The 18,319-nt window shown below is 45.7% G+C and overlaps 1 protein-coding gene across 1 annotated transcript in view; it reads right to left on the bottom strand.

The window, feature by feature from the left end:
* Positions 1–1,041: 1,041 nt before the first annotated feature.
* Positions 1,042–18,319, bottom strand: part of LOC117753053 (glutamate receptor ionotropic, NMDA 2C-like) — a 41,294-nt gene continuing 24,016 nt past the window's right edge. The window contains exons 10-17 of the mRNA XM_034570889.1: positions 14,270–14,438; positions 12,814–12,967; positions 12,296–12,421; positions 10,238–10,467; positions 7,339–7,499; positions 6,159–6,346; positions 4,638–4,870; positions 1,042–3,140 (exon numbers count right to left, since the gene is read on the bottom strand). Of these exons, the coding sequence (XP_034426780.1) occupies positions 1,596–3,140; positions 4,638–4,870; positions 6,159–6,346; positions 7,339–7,499; positions 10,238–10,467; positions 12,296–12,421; positions 12,814–12,967; positions 14,270–14,438 (2,806 nt within the window). The 3' untranslated portion in view covers positions 1,042–1,595. The remainder of the gene's footprint in view (positions 3,141–4,637; positions 4,871–6,158; positions 6,347–7,338; positions 7,500–10,237; positions 10,468–12,295; positions 12,422–12,813; positions 12,968–14,269; positions 14,439–18,319) is intronic.

Below are 18,319 nucleotides of genomic sequence, written 5' to 3'. Positions count from 1 at the left end.
CCCCAGCCAATCAGACTGGGCTTTATCAGGAGGTCGGCCTTAAAGAGACAGGAGCTCAAACCAAGTGTTTCAGACAGAGGCTGAAAAGAGGAGCTGCAGCAATGGACAGTCTGAGGAAACCGGTGTGTTTTCTGAACATTAGAGCGTGAAAACCTTTTCAAGTGAAACACCAAATAAAAACCATGAACCTGAATATGAGGAGAATATGTCTCCTTGAAGCGAGCATTGAGAAATAGAAAGTTCAAGTCTCTCCAAAGACGACACACGAGCACGCTGGTTCATCCAAAAAGGCTCTTTAATTGGTCTAGGTGATTAATTACAGGGTAAGGGAGCCAGGTAATATAGATACTAGAATAGCTTTCAATTACCTCATTTAAATTCAATCATTAAACAGTTAAAGGGAATGGGGGGGGGGGGGGAGAAGAGGGGGGTGATGAGGGAATATAAAAGAGTGGAAAAGAGAGAGAGTGATGAAAATGTTAATATAGGCCAACTGATGAGAATTAATACAATAATAACAAATATTCCAGTAAATCAGCAATAGCTTTACAAAAAAGAAAAACATCAGAATGTGTCAGAAGTGTAATTAGAAAATTTTAAAGAGTGACTATAAATTCCTATCATATGTAGAATACATGAATATGACACTAACCAGCCTCAAATAGCACATCTTATCTATATCGATGTAGTACTTTGAATACAGAAGTTATTTACTGTGAGGCCCTGTGTGATGTTGTGCTGTACTGTGGCCTCACGCCGAGACCCAGTGAGGAAGAGTCCAAGGTTTAAGACACCGAGTGCTGGTCAATGCTGTCCCCCCCCCCCCCACACCTTCATCACTTTGCAGACTGTGTTCATATGGACTGTTTTCACAAAGTCTCTGCTTCCCGTGACTCGTCGCTAAATGAAGACGTGAAGGGTTTAGCTCCAAAAACGGTGTAAATACTCAAAGAAGTTACCTGATGTTCACAAACAGACGTCTCAGAATGATGAGTTCTTCTAGGAATGTGTTGCTCTTCTGCTGTTGTTTTAATATTGGATGTTTGTTTTTTTACTTTGGACTTAAACTCCACCGTCTTCACAAATCTTGCTACAACGGCTGCTTGTGTTTCTGTGGCTACAATTCTTTATTCCTCCCATATTTTCTACCCCAGCTGTAAACGCTTCATCTACCAGACGACAACCACGACCGAATCCCAACCATCCACAATAAAATACGCACAACACGCACACACACACACAGACCATGCGCCAACACCGTGGACTGTTGTAAATCTTGGTGCACATTAAAGCACGGAAAAACACAGAAGCGATGTCGTAGGAAAGCGGCGAGTGAAACCTGCCAGCTCCAGCTTCCCACAGCTTTCTGGAGGATGAATTAACACCAGTGTGGTCTTCGTCCATCCTCGTCTTCTGTAAAATGTGCAGACCCAAACTTTTTTTTTTTACCAAGCAAAGTCACAGAAAATGACCACTTACTTCAAGTCATAATTTTTTTCCCTGTTTCATTAATCAAACCACTACACCCTCTCCACAGTGGTCTCATCCTCGGGAAATCCACAGTACCCATCTTATGAAGTCCTTTTGTTTTCCCATCAGACCTCAGACTCCAGGCTGGACACCCGTCGCCAGGGGCGGAGAACACAGGGGCTCCCTGCAGGCTGGCCCCCCGCTCCCTGGCATCCCTGTGCCTCTAAACCAGTCTGGGACCCCTGATAGACCCCGTAGCCCCCATATACACTGTCCTGGTAAAGCAGTGCCCGCTGGCCCCCGCATCGCCCGCCGCCGCCGCAGGCCAGCAGCTGGCACACTGGGCTGGGGTTGCTGGAAGCCTGGCTGTGGTGCTGTAGGTCCAGTGGGCCGTGGTAGAGGGGTAGTCCTGGATATGAGTTCAGGTAGTGGGCGTACTGTCTGCTGAGCAAGCTGGTAGCCCTCCGCACCATCCCCCGTCCAAACCCAGTCCCATGTCGCACTGCTTCTCCATACGTGGGCAGGTGTGTGGAGTGGGAGTAGCGCAGCCTCTGGCCCTTACGGCCATTGGGCCTCCTCTGGTCCTCCCTGATGTGGAGGTAGGCCTGGTTCCGTGAGAGGCACAGGTTGTTTCGAAGGTGGGCGGGGTTGTAGGCCTTGGCGGGCGTGGTTGGTGTGAGAATGCATGGGAACAGGTCTGGCAGGGTGGAAGGTGATTGGCTGGACAGGGATGACTGGGATTCGTCGAGCTGACGGATTTGCTCGCTGCCCCATGTGGCTTTAAGGAAAGAGGGGCGGCGGTGCCTGCGTCTGCCTCTCAGCATGAGGTCCTCTGGCGGCCAGGAGCCGTAGTTCTCCACCCGAGGACCCACAACCTCCCCTGAGTAGATGCTTTCAACGCTGGGGGCAGAGATGTGGTTTTCTTGGAGGTGGTTGGCTTTCAGCTCGCTCAGACAGACTGGACTTTGGTTGTTCATCTCCTGGTCCCTGTGTTTCCTCCTCTCCAACTCCCCCTCCTCACACTGGAAACTCTTGGACCTCCTTTTCCGTCGGGAGAGGCCGGCTGGAAGGTGCTGGTTCTGAGGCGAGGCGACCGGGTGAGAGGCGTAGATGTCGGGTAGTTGTAGATCACCATAGGGGACGAACGGCGAGTGAGAGTCTACGTAAAGTCGCCCGGTGGTCTGGTAGTGGTGTGGGTGCTGATGAGGGAGGGGCTCACCCACGGCCAGGTGGGGGCTGCTGAGGCTGGATACAGGAAGTGGACGGTCATACAGACAGGAAGTAGAGCGAGTCGGGAGTGTGTAGCGGAGCGGCGTGGGCCTCATGCTCCTCTGCTGCTTCAGAGAGGTAACAGCTACCAGAGGTGGGGTCAGCGAGCGCTGCGGGAGGGAGGAGTGATTCTCAGTTATATACGCAAATCCTCCAGGTACGGCCTCAGTGGCAATCTGCGGCACACGAACAGGCAAGCTGCCGCCATGACGGGTCAAGTGTTCTATCGTCTTGGTGGCGTTGTCCAGGGAGCTCTCAACATTGGCAGTGGAGACCAGATCTTTGGCAGTACGAAGCATCTTCAGCATGTTTGCTTGAGCGTAGTTGGAGGTCAGGTCAGGTTTGGCCAAACCGGAAGAACGCCCCGGCTCCTCCACTCCGTTGAAACAACTGTAAATACCCTGAGAGACAGAGGAGATGCACAGAGAATGAAAAACACAAAGAGAGTCAGTTGTCAGAGTTTCTCCTGCCAGTCCCCAAGTACAAACTAGTGAGCCCATGAGTAAACACAGCAGGAAACTATTCAGAGGATTCACTGCAATCGATGAGCGTGTCGTTGACGTTTCTAACACGTGTCGGACGCAAAACGGAAAATAAAGAAGAATGCAAATACGAAAAAGAAGAGTCATACACCCAGAAGACTGAGACGACTTGGATAGACAATCGGATTCGAGAGCTTTTGGTTTTTAAGACTGTTTTTAGTTTATGTCTAAAAAGGTCTCAAGAGGTAGTAAAAGAAAAGGAGGAGAAGACTATGAATTAATATTTGCAGTTAAATCAGTCATTACTACAAACTGTTTAACCTTAAATCAACCGACTGGTCCCGTGGGGTATAATTTCACAGACGAGATTTTGTGCATCTCAAATCGACGATCCAATTCCCACAACTAATAAAAATCCCACTGGCAGTAAAATGAAAAAAAAAAAAAAAAACTGATTTCATTTATATCTCACTTGATCACCGAGGCAAGAATGTATCACAAATTCATTATGCATTCTCCTGGGACTCAAAGCAAAACAGTTTAAGCTGAGAGGATTGCCCCAATAAACGCACATGGACACATGCGCCGTAAAGTCCCCCGCAGAACAAACCGTCTCCGACTGCACGGACTAACTGAGCCAAATCCCAGGACTGCTTTCTGTTGACTGAGAGATCCTGAAAGAGGCAAATTTAATTTGGCCCTTGGGGCCGCCCCGTACAGATTAATGATCAGATCGCCATTTAGCCGTTAATCTGATAAAACCCAGATCCAGGCACAATAGTGTAATTACACAGTAAATGAGCTGAGAGGGTGGTGACCATGGACGTTTCCCTGGCTGTAACTTCAGCCTCAGCTCTTTGCCTCAGTGCCCACGCTCCCAAAACGACAGCATCTGGGGATGAGCATTAAGCAGTCAAAGTTAAATGCTGAGTAAACAGCAAAATTAGTGCCGCTTGTCTTTCTCTTATCCCTCCTCTCTTTCCCTCCCCTCTACTAAGAATGCAGCGCCGTTTTAGCTAATTTAATAATAAAGCCCTGCAAGGATACTATGTAATTACATGCAAATACACGTCCATCTTCCCTCATTTATCATCACATAAAAGCCAGTTCATTAAAAGCTGCATTTTAAATGGAAAAAAGCACCAAACAGCAGCTTAAAGTCAAAACATTCAACCAATCTTTCAATCACTCAACGAAGCTGTTATTCAGCTAATCCAATTACAGCCGGCCAATCAGTCACTTAACTAAATAATCAATGTGAAATCCAGTGAAGCAAATTTTCTAAATCACCTCCATAAACCAAGCAATCAGCAATCGGACTAAACAAGGATTCATAAATAACAAACACCCTCTGGATTTGTGAATATGAGCTTGTACAAATAAAATGTAATTGATTGACGTATTGTGAAGTCTCACCCTGCTGATGCCCAACAGGCAGTCAAGCTTGTGAGACTTGTGGAGGGAGTGTCTCAGTTTCCAGTAGAGCAGGTGTTCCCAGGCGAACACCAGCAGGCTGAGGCCCATGGCCACCAGCAGCATGTAGAAGACGCCCGCCATGTTGTCGATGTCCAGCTTGCTGCTCATCACCTCGTTCTTCTCGTTCTGGCAGATGCCCGATAGCCACACCGTCTCCAAGCGCTGGGTGTCTCCTGTGGGGACGTAGGAAAAGAACAGGGGGGGAAGAGAAGACAGAGAGAATGAGAGGACACATCCAATCAGACAGATCCATTCCTGCACAGCCATCTGTTGTTTTGGATGTGTTGTGGAGTGGAAGGAGACACTATGAATGTGGTTCAAGTGCTGACAATAAACCCAAGTTAAGTTCAGATATAAAGTGCTTGCAGGGGCTGAAGTACGGGAATCGCCTTTGTGTTTTACGCCTCTGCCAACAAGTGCAGTTTCAGTCTATGTAATATTTATTTTTCCCAGACTCATATGAGGTCACAGTCACAGTTAATCTTTGAATTAAAGTGACGAACCGCCAAAATTTGAAGAAATTCCCTCGAGGCTGTTATCTAGTTCAAGAGACCCAATCCTTGTTTTGTGAAGTCACAGTGTTTTTTACCTTTGACCTTCAAACACCAAAATTTAATCAGTTCATCTTTGAGTCCAAGTGAATATTGGGCCCAAGTTTGAAAGGGTTCCCTTGAGGCGTTCCTGAGATGTTGCGTTCACAAGGCAAAATGTTGCTTTGTGAGGTCATTGCGACATTGACCTTTGACCTCTTTGAGTCGTTCTAAACATTAGTATCAATTTATTTAAATCCCTCGAGGTGTCAAACATTTATAAACATGATGCTGGAGCTGTTTTTATTAGCGGAGCCACAACAGTGACCCCCACTTATACTTTATACTTTATCCTTATTCATGGATTAAATGCTGATAAAGCTCGTTTTGAATGAGGAGAATTTACAGTTCACACATCTCCATTAGCTAAAGCTTCTCCCGAAGGTCTGAGAACAGGTGGCCACCTCTTGAGCTGCGTTCTCCCAGGAGGCCTCTGGGAGAACGCAGCCATTTTATCACTCTTTCACCGTATGTCAACCATAAACACATTATTTATTATATCATCACAGAAAGCTCAGGGTGAGTGTGTGTGTGTGTGTTTGTGTGTGTGGGTTGGTCCTAATCTCTCAGAGGACAGAGGGTATTAAGTCCTTACTGGCGGCCGTCATGGTGAGTGTGTTTGTGTAGCTTGGTGGGATGTGTGTGTTTGTGAGTGTGTCGTAGAAATAATCATATCACTAACGCTCCCTGTGGTACGGCAGGATATTAACTCTTCCCTGTGACATCGCTTCCCTGCTGATGCAGCACACACTGAACCGGACTGAAGCCAGTTCCACGGTTCTCGTACGGTGAAACGGAAACAAACACACGCAGATAAAACCGTGTGTACTATATTGTGTTGGGTTTGTATCGGCGCCCATCGCCCACCCACCATCGCCGAGGAACTGGAGCAGCGCCAGGTCAATGAGCCGTTTCCAGCGGGAGTCCTTCTGCAGGGCGATGCCGTATCCCGTGGTGGCGAACACCTTGCCGCTGCCGATGGTCACCAGCTTGCAGCCCTCGTCCTTCCCGGCCATGTAGTTCAGAACGGCAGCGTCGTAGATGAAGGCGTCCAGCTTCCTGCGAGCAGATAAATTATTAGATAACATCGGAGAACTCTTATTTGTAAAGTTTATATTTTAAGACTTTTTCTAAACTCTTCCTTGCCCTAAACTCTGTATATAAGGGATTAAAGATAATTAAAATGTCCTAAACTTAGATTGGATGGTTCTTAATTGTTTTGGCTCCCAAAGTTCACCATGGAAGTGTCTCTTCTCAAATGATTATTGGTTCCCAGATGCGCTGTGTCGTTGGTCTACTTCTGGTTAAGTTTATGCATTAAACTGAGGCCTTTCTATCCTGTTAGCTAATTTATGGACATGCAAGTTTAATGATAAGTGGCCTGAGAAAGACGAGGTCTCATGCCGGTTAAAGCCAGTGCCTGGAAGTTTTTATAAAGCACAAACTGGGCTGAGTCTTTCAAACTTGGGACAATGGGAGATCAAGGTGGTGGACTCTAAACGACATGAATGTGTATTTTCACTTTTGGGTATAAATTCAATTTCAAGTGGTATAAAAAATGGTCTTAAAAACATCTCAAATTGAACTGGTTTATAGCTGCAGACTCCCTGAGGTGGCGTTCATCATCTGGTGACCATGACGGTCTTTTAAAGGTGATCAATCCACCGCCGCTGCCGTTCCACCGAGCCACGCGGTTAGCTCGACTAAAAATAAAAGTGGCAAAATGATCACGTTGATGGATTTACGACTCCGGACGTGTTAATAAAACACGGACACAATTTGTGGATGTTGAAAATGTGCAAAATCACTGTTGCAGCCCTTCAGATGTGTTTGAGTTTGTTCTTTGAGGAGATGAGACGTTTGACAGCACTTTTCTATACAAATTAACACAACACAAGACTTTTTTCATCTAAAAATACACCCGTCACATCGGCCCAATACAGAAATAGCTGCAACAACACAAAGAGCGCAGAGTCTCTGCTGAATCATCCACATTATGATCCAAATGACCTCATATTTAATTGTGTTATACGTATACAAGTAGACTGTACCCGGTTTTGAGGCTTTCTAGTGCTTCTTCCACCCCCTTCTGGTTGTACTTCATCATGTGCATGTGCATGTCGGGATAGTTGCTGCGGATGTTCCTCTCCGTGCTCCCGTTGGGGACCGTCCCGAAGCGAAAAGGAGGGTAATGCTCGTGTGGTTTCTGGAACTGTAGGGAGAGAGAGAGGTGGGGGTGAGGAAAGGGAGAGGGGGAGGAGATGTGAGAAGATGAGAAGACGGAGACGGGAGAGTAGAGGGAGGTATAGTAGGAGACGAGAGAGAGGAGGGAGTGAGGAGAAAACGAAAGGAGAGGAGAGAGACTGAAGGGAGGGAGAGCAGAATAGGGGGAGATGGGAGAAACGGAGGAGACGACAGAAAGAGGAAGAGACAGGCGGAGAAGATTTAAAGACAGTAAAGAGTAGAAGTAGGAAAAGAAAGTGTGAGTGGAACAAAAATAAAGCAAAAGAGTAGAAAATGAATGAGGAGAGAGAAAATGAGAGAGGAGGAGAAAGGAAGACAGAAAGGAAAGGAAGCATGAGGATAAAACAAGAGAGGAATGGAAAAGAAAGGAATGAGGAGAGAGGAAATGAGAAGAGGAGAGAAAGGATGAAAATAAAGGTGAGGAAACGAGGAGGGAAAGGGACAAGAGAGGAGAGACAAAATGAAAAACGAAGGATTGAGAAGATAAAGAAAAGGGAGAGAGGAAACATGAAGACAAAATAGGAAAAGTAAGCAAAAGAGATGTAAAAGGAGAAGAAAAAGAGGGAGTGAAAAGATGGAAAAAGAAATGAGAGAAGAGAAAAAATAGATAAGATAAAAAGACAAGGAAGGAAAGGAAACAAGAGGAGAAGAAAGGAGAGGAAATAGGAGAGAGGATAGAGTGAAACGTGCAAGAAACCCAAGAGGAGAAATTGTGAAAAGAGGAGAAGAGCGTAACCAGAATGAAGAAGAGGTAGAAGAGAGTAAAGAGGACGAGGATCTACTCAGTTAAACGAAATCCATTTTCCAGTCATTTCATTTTTTATCCTCAAAACTGATCGAATCGGCGGCCGAAACTCAATCCTGCAGAAACGAGCCGGACGCCACTCACTCACCTCGGTTTGATTAAATCTGACATCAGTCCACACGCGTCACTTTGAATCACGTCGCCGCTCACAGACGCTGCTAATCCACTTCAACCTGACGCCTCTCGACGCCGGATGAAGCAGAAACTCGTCTGTTCGAGCTCAATTAAACCGTAAACAGGAAAGAGCCATTCATCACCGTTACGCCGACGACCTTTTGAGCCGAGTGCAAATGAATGGGCCAATCAAAATGTGAGTGTGCGATAATATAATCACACACAGCTGTTTGAACAAAAGCGCCACAGAGGTTAGAAATGAACAGTTCAGATGAGCAGTTCTCACACTGACACAGTTATTAGTCGACGTTAATGTTCCTCCGCTGCCGGGCGAGAAGAGATTCTGTCGATATTCTGATCGGAGGAAGATTTCCACTGTGGTCGTGCACTTTAAAACTTGAATAAAGTTTCAGTTAGAGGAACTGTTCTACTTGAGTAAAAGTTATGAAGTACTTGTTTTTACATATACTGTACTTTTAAAAGTAATATCACTTGCAGAGTGTAGTTAAAAATATGAAAAACTATGTGAACAAAGAGTACAAAGTGCAGATATTTGCTGATATACACAGGCAGGGGAGTAAAAGTGAAAATACCTGAAAGTAAATCTACTTGAGTAAAGTACAGATACACTCCATTACATCATAACACTTGTTTTCAATTAGTACTCTTCCAGTTAATTGATGCCAATTAATTGCTTAAGTGTATTTGTAGAATGAGTTGAGCTCATACCTCCGCTGAGGACAAATGATATTATAATAGAAATATCAAAACCAAATGAATTTTGTCATTCTCCTCAGGTCTACTCAGATTCAGGTCGGTCCCCCCCCCCCGCAATATTTTTCTGATTATTACCTTTGTTTTAGAACCGAGCGCCACAAACGAGTGTAGGAGAGTGAATGAAAAAAAAAACCTATCTAGAGAAACACATTGTTGGTTCTGGCGTTTATCGACAATGAGAATAAAACAGACGACCAGCAGGCGTGATCCTTTAAACCTGCAGGATGTGAACCCAGCCAGCCTACGACCTAAACCCACCTAATCCTCGGCTGTGTAGGATCTCAGGAAGAGGGAGCATCTGAGGCTGTGTGGTTATTTATATTAGTCCTTTTTTTTTTTACGCTGGGGGACATGATGCATCTGCATAAAGTTAATACAGTCGGTTAATACGAGCGTAGATCACTGAGGTGGCTCGACTGATCCCTGCCTGGGAGTTGTTTTTTTCGCGATCTGTGAGGAATGAAATGCTTTCTTGTAAAGCTCCTCTGAGGCCCTGATTCCACGATGAGTGTGTGTCTCTGTGCGCGCACGCACACACACACACACACACACACACACACACACACACACACACACACACACACACGCAGTTAAGAGTAAGACAAATTCATGGCTGTTGTTCTCCTCTGAGACTCGACTGCGTCCTTCTTTCAGTCGTTTGACATTTTGCGATCTTGTTCTAGCCGTGTGTGAGCGAGACGAGCGATGGGAGACGGCACAGGGGGGATATTGATGGACGGACCGAAATACTGACAGGACAAGTCGGGACTCAGACACCATCTGTATTGACAGAAGGACGCAATTGATTCGTCATTCATGCCACTGGGCTCCCCGCTGAGAGGGAAAAGGACAGACACGTTCATAACACGAGTCCTTTCAAGGCTTTCGGTCTTTTGTCTCCTCCCTTTCATGGTTTATTAGTCGATGCAGAGACGAGGATGGAGGGAAACTTTCAATAACGGCCCCGTCTCGTAACGACTCTTGACGTTATTGTCTGTTCAGTCTCTTACCTTCTTGTCTGAGAGGCCGGACACCGTGTCGATATATTGCTCCTGGATCATGAAGGCAGCCAGGTTGGCGGTGTAGGACGCCAGGAAGATGACGGCGAAGAAGGCCCACACCAGGACCATGATCTTACTGGTGGTCCCTTTGGGGTTTTCGATGGGGACCGAGTTGTTGAAGACGATGCCCCACAGGAGCCACACGGATTTCCCAATGGTGAAGGTTGGACCTCCAGGATCTGAGGAAGTGAAGGGATGAGAGAGACAGAGACGCTGGGTCAAAGAGACGAAGCAACGCCACCACGTCACAGTTTTGCTCGCTCACGTGATGCCCACTCCTACTGAAACCACAAATTGTGTAGAAATAAACAACCAAATGAGTATAAGAGATTCTGACCCAATGGTACAGAGCCACAAACTCCCTCTGGTCAAACAACCCACTCTGAAAATATATCCCTATTTTAAATTTCACCCAATTTTCCCTTTTCTTCTCTTCTCTTTTTGTGTTTCCTGGCAGAAAAGCCGGGAACATAAGGTCTGCAGTTGTAGCGTTTGTGTGGAAAACACTTTGGAGCCGCAGCCACGAGTCTGAACCAATTCTGTGTCACCAGCTGTTGCAGTGATATGAGGATCCTAAAGTGCTTTGCTCAGATAGAATCAGGAGACTTGGAGCTTTCAAACTAAATTTGTGCAGTTTGTTTGAAGTCTGAATCCAGCAGAGACGAAAACACATTTAACGCAGAGCTGCCAAAGCCAAGGTTTCCACACGGGTGCCAGGGTTCGGTTAAGTTTAGGGACATTTGGGACGGCCAGTTTTAATACGAAGCCGATAATGACTCATGGTGGGAAATTGAAAGTAAGCAGCAGCGTTTCGTGTCCAATGTTTTACTGACCGGTCCAACCGCACAGACCTCGAGTTTGTGGATCTATTACAACGTTGTTATGTCATTCTTTTCTCCTGATGGACAGAAGTCGTGATTCCTGCAGCTGCTTTTCTTGAAATGACGTTTAACATCTTATAATAACAAACGTTAATTTATTTATTGCATTATTTGAAATGCAGCTCAAAGTGCTTTATAAAATAAAATGGAAATAAAACCCAATAAGGACAATGTAAGAGTCTGCAGCAAAAAACAGTTGAGAGTAGAAAGAGCTAAATCACAGAGATGTCCCAGATGTTTAAAAACTTTAAATAAAACCACAAAGTCTTGTTCTTTAACACAATAAAGAACAACGTATTTCAGATCGTGGGTCTGACAGGAAAGCGGGTCGTCCACTAACCAGAGAGTCTGATCCCCGGCTCTGATCCATTCCACGCTCCCAAGTGTCCTTTGACACTGAACCCCAAAAATACTCCTTAAGTGTGTGAGTGATCACAAACTTCACCTGCTCTACATGTAATAACTGTCACATGGTTTTAAATCCATCGCACACGCTCACCAGACAACATGTCCACCGCTCACAGTATAAGTATTCACCGTCTACCTCGTGCCCTTCTGCAAACTTCCAAACAACATAACAATTTCCCAGCCTCAGCCCGTTTCCATCGCTCTCTGCCACCGCTGCTCATGTGCAGCGACGACGGGTGCCGCCGCCATCAATCACACTTCGATTAGCGCGGCGACGAATGCTAATTAAAACAGGAAAATGACCTTTCGGACCTGGAGACAAGGCACGCTCTGTCAGCGCTGCATTCTGGGATTGATTAGGCCTCTCCCCAAAATCCTGCTGAGGAACTCTTGGCGTCGCAGGACGTGCAGACGGGACTGGATGCTAGTGGCTCGCACGCAGGCTCACCGTGACAATGCCCCCTAAGATCCAAATTAAGTACGTCTTCTTGATTTCTTTTTTTATCTCACAGCTGCGGATATATTTAGATGCAATAAATACAAAAGACTAAATATACCCTTGTCGTGATACACTCAGAAAACAGCAGCAGATATGTGTGTATATGTGGGATTAACAAAATATGATGAAAACGTGGGATAAACATGATCTTTATTGGCCTCAGATTTATATTTATTTAATTCCACCATTGAAAGTGTCATGAAGACGTGTAACACTCACCTTTGGCGCTCACCAAACTGCGATTGTAGCCAACTGGGCTGAGGTACTCGAACACGAAAACCGTCACCGCCACAACGGTCAGGCACATCACGAACATCATGACCCACACTGCTGGGCTGTAGGGCTCTGAGGGGGGGAGGAGGAGGAGGAGGAGGAGGAGGAGGAGGAGGAACAAACAAAAAAGATGAAAGTAAGTCTTTTTTCTTCTGCTTCTAAACCTCTGCGTGTGATGGAGGTCACCATGTGTGGTCGGAGGATAGCAGGAGGAACCGACGGTGTGACAATGAGAAGAGTGAAATTGCTGAGTTCAGTTTGTGCTGAATCCTGTTGTTTGGGGGTTTTGGGAAAAAGGGGGATTTAGGTGTGTGAGGGGATTTAGTTGTAGGCTACAGTTATCAGTGGGATAAAAGCTTAATGGGAAGTTTCCTGAAGCCGCTGCCGAGACAGAACTCGCTTAAGTAGGCCATCCTGAGAGGAAGCAACATGGCGACCACGGCAGTTGTTGTTTTTTTTCTTACCCAGAAAGGCAGATGGAGAAACCGTCCCGTTGCTGCGGGCGACCATGACGCTGATGCCCGTCTCAACGAACGGCACGGAGAAGTCGATGATTTCCGAGCGCTCCTCGTTGATGGTGAGGGAGCCGATGGCCATGTCGGCTCGTCTGTACACAACCTGAGAGACGGAAGAGGAAATAAAGTAGAGCAGCGTCGAGGCACAGTAAAAAAAAATAAACTTCATTTCATGTATTTATTCTGCATTTTGTTCCACGCTGTTCTTAAAGAGACCGGAATGGGTTTATTTTAACTCAACAAGACCTCCCAGAGGACGTCTGTGCTTCGCTGAAAAGAGAGCAAGCTGTGGAATTCATGAACAATCCTCTCTGAATGCGGCAAACGCTTTGTGCTGTACAAGAAGCCACGACTCTAATAATGGCTGTGTGCACAGATAAATGGGGGGGGGGGCAAGATATTTGTCACATCATCTGAGTGAGAATGCTGCAGCCCAGGAGTGCTCACACTCAAGGTGGCGTTTCTGAAAAGCAGGAATTTGGTATATCGCGAAGCCGTCTTTCTTCGTAGATGTAGTAAACACACACACACACACACACACACACACACACACACACACACACACACACACAAAGAGCGAGAGCGAGATATAGTCCCAGAGCAGAGCGCCTGCAGGCATGGAAACACGAGCAAAAACTCTCTCCCGAGGAACACCTGTTCAGGGCATCTCACTTTCAGACGCAGCTGTGTTTGATGTGGCTCGCCGTGTGCGAGAGTGGCAGCAAAAAGTGAGTGTTAGCTCCGTATGTATATGCATGGCCACTGACCTAGATACAAATCCATCAAAGAACCAAAGACTGACTCTCTGGGCCAAGCAGCGTTGTTCTCGTCACTCGTGACACCGGCACCATCATCCACCGGCTGCACTGTGGCACAGAGGTGAGAAGCTGCATCTGCTTTGAGGGGCTGGTGACGCCACGTCTGTGTGACGGCTGCAGCAATGACTTCATATTTCACTATCAGAAGTATTATTATAAGAATACTGTCTGAAAGGGTTTTAGTTCATGCCTCTTTAAGGCCCACTGGCTTACTCTGTTCTGATTGGTCAACCACTTCCTGCCTGGCTTTGTTTTGGGTGGCGTTTTATGTTACTTTGTGTTTTCGCTACAGACATTGTTCTGTTTTTAATGGACCAAAGATTTGTCAAGTTTTTAAATATAAATGTAAATTAACTTTGATTTTGTTCCGAACAAACTGTGGGTCAACATTCGCTTCTGTTTTTTGGGGGAATAAACTTACCTTTACTTACTTCTGTGTAATGAGGTCATGCTGTCGCCCAAAGCTACATTTATTTTAGATTTTAGTTTTAAAACACCTTGCTCCAATAATTTATCAGTAGAAGTCCAGGGGAGAAATTAACACAGCTGCTGCATTCAGGGATTTCTCCTGCTTCAAATACACTCACCTCCCCGATCATGCCGTTCCAGGTCCCACGCACCAGCTTGCCGTGTTTTCCGTTGGTGACCAGGTAGAGGTCGTAGGAGAACTTGATGGTGCGGGACAGTTTCTTCAGGATGTCTATGCAGAAGCCCTTACAGCACAGTTTGGTGTAGGACTCCGAGTGGCCGATAATACTGTGGACAAGGACGAGAAGAAAAGAGTCACTCAAAAAACAACCCTCGGCTGGCAGCTGCTGTCTGAAGCTTATCGGCAAACTGAAGCTGTTGTTTCACTTGGTTTCACGGAGCGAGCGCTAAATGGTCGCGGGCTCGCACACCGACACTGACCGTCGACAGCGAAGTGAAGGGCAGGCGACGGCCGGTTCATTAGCTAAAATCAATACCTGTTAAGAAGGTGTCTTTCAGGGAGACAGACGAGGAAAACGAAAATTTCAAACACACACACACAGGCAGCGGGACAAGGCCCACGGTGAATGGTTGAGTGACTGTGATGGCCTCTAATCAAAGGCCATTAAGATGTGCGGCGTTTGAGGGACACACTCTTCCTCCGTGTGGCCTCGCTACTTAATGGGGTGTAGAAGAAGACGACAGAGGACAGGAAATGGTGAAAAATAATAGAATTAACAGCAAAGGAGAACAGCGGTGGAAGTTGAAAGCAGAGAGAGAGAAATATGGGAGCCCGATGGCCTGTTGGTGTAAAGGCCGATATTTTACATAGAGCCGATAGCCGATGCATTTTGCTCAGTGTGTTCTGCCTCTTTTCGTCTACCTACAGGCAAGCACAGCTGAAATGTGATCGGTGAAACTAGAAACATAAAAACAGAAGCTTCCCGGACCTAAAATATTGTCCCTGACCGACAGATTCTAGATGTGAAGATGCAGAATGAAAAGCTGAGAGACTGAAAAGGAAGTTCCTGAAAAATAAACCCTACGAGGGCTGAGTCACAGTGTCTGTGTGTGTGTGTGTGTGTGTGTGTGTGTGTGTGTGTGTGTGTGTGTGAATGACACAGCACAAGAGCCGACAAATAATAAAAAGAGAATGTGCCGCGTGAATAAATGCGCAGGAGATTGAATGAAAAATAGTCAAACCGGTAATTAACATTGACTATTTTTCTAGAAGTGTGAGCATTCATTTTAGACACATTTCACGTGTCTTTCAGAAGCTTGTTGCTTTCATGGGAGTCAATAGCTCCGATAAAGGCGGCGTTAATTAAATTGCTGCTGGAGCCGGCCACCTGTCGCCATTATTCACACTCCACTAACAATGCACGCACACACACACACACACACACACACACACATACTCAAACGGCCATGCACACGTACAGCACAGGATCCTCCGAGGATTAGCAGCAGTTGTGTTGTGCAGTGTGTTCGCCACAAATTGCCCGAGAAAAACTGGTGCAGCGTGGAGCGAAGCACCGTGAGGGAGTTGGACCGGAGAGAGCGAGCGAGGAGGATTCTCAGGTGAGTGTGAGACAGGAAACAGACGGTAAACGACCTGACGAGGCCCGACAGCGGCGTGACGTCAGATCGGATGTAAGAAAGTGTTGTTATTGAACATGGTCAAGGATTTTGTAACATCAATGTTTGTTCTGATAAAAGCTTTAAGACAAGACGCTTGTCCACGTACTTTTGGCCTTATAGTACATCCTATTTACCTTAATAGAAGAAAAACACTAAACAAAGTTTCCCTCTGGATCAATAAAGTAATAAAGTATCTATCGTTCTGTTAAAAAAAGATCTTAGTGTGTAATTTTCTGTCAAAACACAAAATATCATTGCATTACAGATAATGTAACTGTAATTACAACGTTATTATATTAATAATTGTTTTGAATTGGTGGATATTCCCCATCTGGTCCCTGCACGTTGTGCTTTACCATCATTTACTAAATGAACTGAATGAGCTGTAGGGAAGGAGACTTTTCAGTGCGGGGCTCTGGCTCCGGATCAGCTCAGACTCTGGCAAAAGAAGCCGTCATCTGTCCGAAGAAAAGGTTTTTAATGAGCGAGACAAAAAAGTTTTAATCACGTAAAACATCTGCTCCGCGGAGAAGCTGCTTGGACGACACAGCGAGATTAACTGATTTATAAAGCTGCAGACTTCTGTCTCTTCCCTTCTCCCTCTCTCTGTTGGTCAGCGTCCAAATGGGACACGGCCGCCGGAGAGGGACGGTGAGAGAGAAGCGGGGAGACGGTGGGATGGGGATAACATTGTCCACTGCTAAGACAGATGTCTTCATGGTGGACAAATAAATCTTCTTTACTGGCAATCGATGTGCCATTACTCCCAACAACAACCATTACATACTGTATATCTCTCTCTCTGTAATTAATGTGCCAGCCACAGTCAGTGCTGCAATCTGAATAACACACACACACACACACACACACACACACACACACACAGACACACACACACAGACACACACACACACTTTTCTTTATTATAAGGACACTTTTCTCCAAACCAGTTTTAAACTATGTTTGCAGACACTAACAGACCAGACCTTTATTACTGCACACACATGTAATGGGATGTTTGCGTGTGTTTTTTTACTGGTTCATACTGGGTGCACTTTCAGGCCATAACACTGAGAGCATCATAACATGATATACTCGTATCAGGTGCAAGTAAAACAACATATTTCATTTTCCTCTATGCTAAATAATAATATACTTCAAACTCTTAAATATATCAGTATATAGAGCAGGGTAGTAAAATATGTTAACACACACAAGCTCCGGAGTGATTTAGTCCTGCTCTCATTTTTATTCTCAGGACGCACAACTTTTAATGTTATCAAGTTATTGTAAAGATGATAAATGGATGAATTTAATGCTTTTCCAGTCTTCTCCTCCACTTAAGAGCCACATCCACCCAGTCACACACATTCCTACAGCGCTGCCACGTGCTGTGCTTCTTCACACACTGTCAGCAAACCTGTCAGGGGCAATATGTCTTCAGTATCTTGCCCAAGGATACTTTGCCATGTGGACTGGAGGAGCCGGGGATCAAACCACCGACCTCCTGGTTAGTGGACCAGCGGCTCTACACCTCCTGAGTCGCCCATGCAAACAGCCGGTTGTGTCGCCGACATGTAAATTATATTGTGTGTAAAATAAGTTCTCACTCACAGATTCTAATTGAGGATCATGTTGTAAAATGTGTGTTTTGTCAGAGTCGGAACAATAAAGCTGAGATGATACTTTCTCCCCCCCGTCATTAAACTCACGACTGAGTATTTACACACTATTTCTGTTTTCTGTGGTTGTTTGAACACAATGAAGACGTTGTGTATTCCTGGCGAGCACCTGTTGTAGGTAGTCAGAGCTAATAGCTGTGTAATGGTTGTTGTCTGCCATGCTGCGATCTGTGTGTGACACCAGAGGTGGGTTTTTAAAGTGCTTAGACACTCGGCACACACAATTACTCTGTGTTTAATGAAGTGTGGAGGTTTGCGGTGTCTAGTCAGAACTAAACTAGGGCAGAGGAACGGGAGAGGGAGGGTGCAGATGTCTGCGTGTTGCACTGGGTATTATTTGAAATGTGTCAACACACATCGTGCCGTAAGAAACCTGGTGTTCTGTGCTCATTCCTAAAACGATGCTCGACTTTGAAATACATGTTTTTATTGATTATTTATTAATAAGAGCCAACACGGGTTGAGAGAGACAAATGCTTAGAATAATGGGGAACGTGGACATTGAGCTACGGATGAAAAGGAGTAAATGTGGATGTGCTGATGACGACAGTGTGACACAGAAAGCTCCAGGCCCCTTCGGGATTTAGTCGCTGTTCCAGCTGAATAATGACAATCATGAGCTCCGAGATATATCTGGTATCAGCTCCACTGATATCGGGTTTTGGGTGAATCAAAATTTATCTGGGGCCACAACAGACTTTTATTTTATATTTCTTAGAAATAAACGAACAGATTGACGCCACTGTCATCGTAACCACGAGGCTACAATAAGATAAGAAGTTCACTACCCAGCTCTGTGTGTGTGTCTCAGCTGGATGTGAACATCTGCGAGTACACATGTAAAAA

The sequence above is a fragment of the Hippoglossus hippoglossus genome, chromosome 19 (genome assembly GCF_009819705.1).
Source record: "Hippoglossus hippoglossus isolate fHipHip1 chromosome 19, fHipHip1.pri, whole genome shotgun sequence".
NCBI lineage: Eukaryota > Metazoa > Chordata > Actinopteri > Pleuronectiformes > Pleuronectidae > Hippoglossus > Hippoglossus hippoglossus.
The sequence above is the reverse complement of the archived record's forward strand: the minus strand, read 5'-3'. Positions and strand labels throughout refer to the sequence as shown.